This window comes from Mustela nigripes, chromosome 6, assembly GCF_022355385.1.
Source record: "Mustela nigripes isolate SB6536 chromosome 6, MUSNIG.SB6536, whole genome shotgun sequence".
Taxonomy (NCBI): Eukaryota; Metazoa; Chordata; class Mammalia; order Carnivora; family Mustelidae; genus Mustela; species Mustela nigripes.
Window position 1 is genome coordinate 109,226,104 of NC_081562.1, and position 6,721 is coordinate 109,232,824.

The 6,721-nt window shown below is 48.1% G+C and overlaps 1 protein-coding gene across 2 annotated transcripts in view; it reads left to right on the plus strand.

The window, feature by feature from the left end:
- WDR37 (WD repeat domain 37) overlaps positions 1-3,191 on the plus strand; it is a 40,144-nt gene extending 36,953 nt beyond the window's left edge. For both annotated transcript variants that reach the window (XM_059403982.1, XM_059403983.1), the window contains exon 13: positions 361-3,191. In XM_059403982.1, coding sequence (XP_059259965.1) covers positions 361-492 — 132 coding nt within the window. In that variant the 3' untranslated portion in view covers positions 493-3,191. The remainder of the gene's footprint in view (positions 1-360) is intronic.
- Positions 3,192-6,721: the final 3,530 nt, after the last annotated feature.

The following is a 6,721-nucleotide window of genomic DNA, read 5'->3' on the forward strand; positions in this document are numbered from 1 at the left end:
TTAAAATGGTCTTTGCAGTCTTTAAATGAGTTTCATTTAATGTGCTCCCAGATTTCATCTGGCCCCGTTGAGAAACTTCAGACGCATCGTTTATCCTTGTTCTCCTGAGCAGAGTCTCTGTCCTCTAAGGAGTCCCAGCACGCTTTAGGTCTGAGTCTCACTGACTCCGTTGTGTTCTGACGTCACTCCCTGTCCCCGTTCCGCGACGGCACATTGGTTCATTCCGTCGGATGCTGCCTGTTGAGTTTTTTCTTCCAGTTCAGTCACGTTGAGTGGTGTGGTGGTGAATTTGGCTGAGGGTTTATAGCACGTGTGCCTCGGGAGTAATACACTAATTCTGGTTTGTGTGATTGGAAATAGGGCCACAGAAGAATGGTGTGCTGCTCGGCGTGGAGCGAGGACCACCCCATGTGCAATCTGTTCACCTGCGGGTTTGACAGGCAAGCCATTGGCTGGAACATCAACATCCCTGCGTTGTTACAAGAGAAATAAGGTCGCCGGCATCCTTAGCTGCGTTGTTCACCGTGGACCTGTGGACTGGTGCCGCTTTTCTCATACTCGTCAAGCCCTTTCTGTGAGAGTTGCACCCTGGAAAGGGTGGTTTGTATGTTCTTTTCCCATTGTATCGAGCTTGCATGAAATGTACAGCAAAATGTGTGGTCACATGTCTTATTTTCGTCCTGTGTGTGTGTTGGCACCCTCTGGTCCATGGACATGAAGCCCCCTGCCCTGTAGCACGTCGTGTGTTGTGAGTTCCTGGCGTCTGACGGATGACACGAGGGCATTACGTTTGCGTGAGTTCAGTGTGAACCCGAGGACTTACTGTGAGGCGTAAGCAGTCTGTGGCGTTACTGGAGTCGTCATACAGATCTACCTTGTACCGGGAAGGTCATGGAGCGACATCTGCGTTGGCTGGCGATCGGCAGGCGTGATGGGAGATTTCATGTTTACTTCTGTCTGAGGGTTTAGCATGTGCTGTGCTGTAACTCAGTTCAACTCTGTATTCTGGTATAGTTGTGTAAAATCAACCTGGAATTGAGAAGTTCACAAAAATAGAATGCCGATTTTGTAACATTTGGAAAGTTTTTTTGAAAACAGAACGTTTCTGCTCTTTTTATAGAAAATCATTTCAATCTCCTAAGGTCTCATATTAGCAAATTCAAAAATAGGATGATTCTAATCACTGATTTCAGATATTAAGCAAAATTTAAAGCACTTTAGTTTATGGCTATGCTTATAAACAGTTTTTAGAAGTTTCAAATAACTTATCCAGTGAATGTGACTTGAGCTTTTAAAGAAGGCCCTGCCTGCTACCTGAAAACAAAACCTTATTTATTTTCTACACTTCGGTTTGCGTATTTCTAAGTGGGTTCACTTCCTCAGTGGTGTTTGAGAGCCAACAATGCAAATAAATGAGTACTACCTCAAAATCCGTGTGTTTGGAAGATGTGGGGGTCTCACTGTTGCCTAGCTACAGCACTTTTCACTTATAGCTGGAATGCCGCACTCAGTCCAGAGGGCAAGAAAGACCATCATAGCAAACGTATCCTGAGGACGAAAGCTCTCCCATTAGCCGGCAAGGTGGTAGCGGAAACCATGTTGCACAGGGTACAAGATGCTCCTGTTTCGGCCGCTGGGGCCCCTCTCCGCGCCAGTCCTCCCACTGCCTGGGCGAGCCTGTCACTCTTGCCTTCTTTGGAGTTACTGTGGTTTGGTGTTTGTGAGTTCATGTTTCCTGCTCAGTTGCAGTTTTGATCAAGAGCCATCTCCGTGTACTGCCCTCCTCTTTTTAGTACTTCGAATGTGTCCACTTGGAGAGGCTCAGAGGGTGACGATGACCGTGATCACGGGTGTCCCCTGCCTCCTAGTGGTGACCACGGTGGAGTGCCGTTTGGCGAGGGGTGCCAGCAGAGTGTGCGGGTCGCCCTCGGTCCTGCGTGAACCCGTCTCTCTCGAGGCTCCTTTGGCTCAGGTCCCGTGTGCGGCGGCTCATCCTAGGCGCTTCAGCCCTGAATTACCTGGAATGATTCTGAAATGACTTACGTCTGAAAGGGAAGAAGGGTCAGGGGAAACCTGTCAGGACGTAGTTAGAGCTGAGGCTGCCGACTACAGGACAGACGACCGGTGCTTCAGAATGGCTTTCTTCCCAAAGCCTGGCACCTCCCCGCCCCACTCCGGAGAACTTGGGCCGGAGCGTCCGCGTCCAGCCTCTGCCGACCCGAGCACGCCATGCCCCTGGCGGCAGAGCGCTATTGACCTTGGGATGCTAAGCTGTGCGTCCACACTCTTGGGCTCCTGTGTGTTTTAATTTGAATGTCAGGGTGTTTTAGAATCGTTAGGAACATTGAAAAATGTGTACAGACACAGTGAAATCAAACTTAAGAACCAGATCTCTGCCAGACTAAAAAATTTGGAGCTTTTAATTCAACATATCTGGTGGCTATTTAGTTCTCCACGGACTAGTGCCCTCCGCGTCTGGCAGCTGCTCACCTTCTCGCTGGCAGGAGGGGCCGGCCGCCTCCCCCTCACCAGGCTCCACGAGGGCACGGGCCCCCTGCTGTTGGCGTGGGCTCTCAGGAGTAGGACGCCCTCCCGCCAACTGCCGTGTCGTCCTCGGACGCAGTTCCCTTCAGCTGCTGCTGGGGACTCAGTGGTGGTGTTTTCCGAGTCACTGAGATTTGGGATAGGGTGTGCACGTGTGTGCATGAATGCGTGTGTGTGTGGGTGTGAATGTGAGTGTGTGCATGTATGCACCTGTGTGGCTGAACTAAGTCATGTGGTCAGCCACATGTGATCTCATCTGCAGTGTGTTTGGAAATGAGAGTGGTTTTGTCCTGTGTGCTCACATGTCCAGGATTTCATTTAATAAAGGAAGGAAATGTGTGGTTATTGGAAAATGTGTATTGATAGAGAATTTCATAAGATCTATATTGTTGGACAAAACACTCTTTCTCAACCACTGCGCATCGGTTTCTGGAGAGACAAAAATTCTGTACATATTTTGGAATTTGAAGAATCCTATTTACATCACTTGTTGCTTTTAAATCTGTGAAAACCGAATTTCTTTAAAGTATGCATTTATAAGTGTTGTGTAGAAGCAAGTGTTTTTTTATTGTGTTGATGTAATTGTTTTTAAGTGTTGACTGTCTTCATTGCCAGTATGAAATTCATTAAAAGTCCACGTTCTGTAATCACTGTTGTAAAAGTTTTATTTTATGAGGACTCTCTTTTCTTTATTATTTTACTTACTTTTTAAAATGTTTTGCTTTGATGGAATAACGTTAGCGGCCGTTGAACACCGTAGGAATGTAGAAATCGTACCATAGGACTGCCCACTTGAGAAACTTTTAACTTTGGACTTGACACATCGGTTGTGTTCTATTTCCTGTCCGTCTCTTAGGCTGACGTGAGGCGACATGTAATAACGCTTCTCCGTTGCAGCATCTCCGCCCCGACGGTTTCTGGAGGGAGTTAGCAATTTGATAGACAGCAAGTGCTCGTCCAAGTTCCTCCGAGGTTCCCAGGATGCGGGTCTTGTCCTTACCTCAGTTGAGCTTGTTTGAACTTATTAAAAAATTACAGTGGCAGGAAGTAGGCCGCGTTCCTCCCCTGTGGGAGAATCTGGATTGTCGGTGGCTGCTGGCTCATTCATTCTCGCCCGGGAAGGGTGAGCGGAGCGCCGTGGCGGGCGCTGGAGACCTCAGGAGGTGTTCGTACACAGCTTGCCGGAGCGCCCGCTTCAGACCGGTAGGGCTTTATTCAGTCTCCAGAAGGCAGACATTCACTGATACTACCTTTCTTACCTTGGTCTTTAGAAACGTGATTATTGTCCACATTTCACAATGACATTTTCAGTTACATTTAAAAGTTCATCTGTTAGTGTAAAGAATCATGAAGGCAGGGCTCCTGGCTGGCTCTGTTGGAAGAGCGTGCGGCTTTTGGTCTCAGGATCATGAGTTGCAGCCCATGTTGGATGTAGAGATTTCTTAAGTAAATATTTAAAAAAAAAAAAAGTCACAAAGGCAAAATTTTGGTATAATTTCATTAGAACGCCGCCAAAATGTGTCTCGCTTACTATGGCATAGATTTTCTGGTTTCCTTTAGTCAGTCAGTAGTTAGATCACTTCAGTAATTGGGAACACCTCCCTCCGTACATGCAACGTGTGGTCCGTGCGGTGCCGGGAAGAAGCTGGGAATGAAATCCCATGGAAGTGTTGAGTATTTGAAACTAATTTTAGGAAAACATTTTAAAGCAGCCTTTGGTCTAAATGAAGCCAAGATGAGGCACCTCTCAAGCTCTGAGAGCCCGTGTGAAGCCCAGGCGGTGCCTGCGGGCTTTGTGGGCCTGGGAGGCACCCTGTGAGGGGGAGGCTGAACCGGGCCGGAAGGTTGACGGAGGTGTCCGGAAACCAGGAGAGCTCCTCTCTAGCACCGGGCACTGCATCCCCGCACGGCCAGCGGCCTTACCGTGCTCCACCGAACCCTCCCTTGAAAGTTTTGGAACCAGAGCAAAATTTGCATCTCTCGTCGCTTTGCTGAGCTCGAGTGCCAGGAGGAAGGCGCCAGATTGATGAGCTCATATTGGTGAGGATGGTAAAGGAGCAGAGTTTTCACCAGGACTCCTCTAACCTACCTTCCTGAGATGCTGTGGGAAGGAACAGCCAGAGGAGTGCTTTCAAAATGGGCAAAATACCGGCATATAGCAAAATACTAGTATAGCAACGTCTGGAGAGTAGTGGTTTAAAATTAATTTTCGTCTGGCTAGGCAATTACGATTTTAACTTTTTGTCTTTATTAAATAGAGTAAAATTTCAAGGGTGACCACAAAGGGGGAAAAAATCTTAGAAAAGATAGAAAGAGTGGTTACTGTGGGAGTTGGGAAGTGTAACTGGAGCAGGTAATTTTTTAGTGTTTTGTTCTGTAGGTTGAAAATTGTAGATCATCCAATTAGATCACCCACTATTTGAAAGGTTCCCACTTTATGCAAACAACAGAAACATAAAAGGCACTTGTGGGGAAAATCTGATGAAAATAAAGGAACTTGAAATCATCTATGGAAGTACTTAAAACTTGATATTAAGATATTAAAAAAGACAAAATGAGAGACCACCATGCGTTAATAGGAAGAGGCAGTATTGTGAGAATCAGTTTTCCCCATATTGAAGTAGATTTGATGCTATTCCAGTGCAAATCACCCCAGAGTTTTTTGTGGACTTGGGCATCTGATTCTTAAATTTATTTGTGGCAAAGCCCAGGGTTGAGGAGATACTGAGAAAACAGGAGGAAGGAAGGGAGAAGAAAGCAGAGTTTGCCTTAAGCCCGGCAGGGCTGTAGCAGGTAGAATGTGGGATTGGCACCAGGATGGAGGAATTGACCCGTGAAGTTAGAGATCAGGTTGATTCAAACATCTGTAGAAACGTGAAGTAGTTCAGCTCAAGAGCCATCATGAGTCTGGGAAGAAAGTGGCCTGTGTAATTCATGGTTCCAGTGTTACTGGTTACGCGTATGGAACAAGATTACGAATCTGGTCCCTGCCTCACACCAAAGACAATTCAGCCTCATATGTGGAAAGACAAACGGTAACTTAAAAATTAAGAAAACATTTATATTATTTTCCATTTATTAAACAACTCTCTGAAAATGCATTAACTGTACTAGAAAAGATTGATACATTCAACCAGGTTAAAGATGAAGCTTTGTGGCCATGTGGGACGGCTCCGAAGAGACGAAGCGGCAGGGCGCAGGTGACCGTTGCAGCCCGCACAGCCCACCGAGCACTGATGTCCAGGCTAGCAGAAGCGAAGTCCACGCTGCCAGAGCAGAGCCGGAAACTGGCAGCAGACATGGGTAGGTGTGTCACATAAGGGAAAACGTGACTAGTCAACAAAGAGGTAAAAGTAGAAATTAAAAAAAAAAACCACACACAACAAAACCCGAAAATGAAATACTGTTTCACAACTGTTAGATTTGGGAAGCTCTGTCAAGCGCTTCCTGTTGGAGCTCATATGTGCTGTTGCTGTGGATCTACACTAACACAGCACATGGGAAAGTGCGGCCTTGTGATCGAATGCACGCGTGCCCCCTTGTTCCCGCGATCATGAGGGGTCTGCCTGGAACATGGTTTTCTAAGTGCGATGTGAGAAGGCCACGCGTGTCTGTTGCCATGAAGACTTCGGGCCGCCGACTGAGGGTCAGGTGGGACACACGAGTCTGCGTCTGGAGCCGGCCCGTGTGTGGTTCTGCCGCCCAGTTTGAGAGCGCAGTGTGTCAGGAGCTGTCCTGGGGCACACGGGAAACCACTGGGCACCATCAACAGGCTGCGGCCTAAATGGTGGCACACCGGTCCCATGAAACACAGCCAGTGAGCGGACCAGACAGGACTGTGTGCGAGTGTGGATCTTGGGCACGCTGCGTTGAGGGAAGCACCACGCGCACAGAGCACGAGCAAGCAGCCCTGTACACGGTTCGGTCGTGTGTTTTGGACCTTGGGAGTGAGGCTCCCAACTCTGCGTGGTGTTCTCTGGGCCAGGCGTGGAGCGCAGGGTTGGAGGTGAGGGCAGGGCCGGGTTGAGCGCAGACTGAGTGCTGGCCGGCTCCTGAGGGCCGCGGTGGGTGCCGGTTCGTTCGAGCAGCCGCACTTTGGAACTGCGGTGGCTTTACAGCAGTTTCGTTAATGTGCCTTGTCTGGTTAAGGTAATAAGAAAGGAACAGTGCGGAGAAG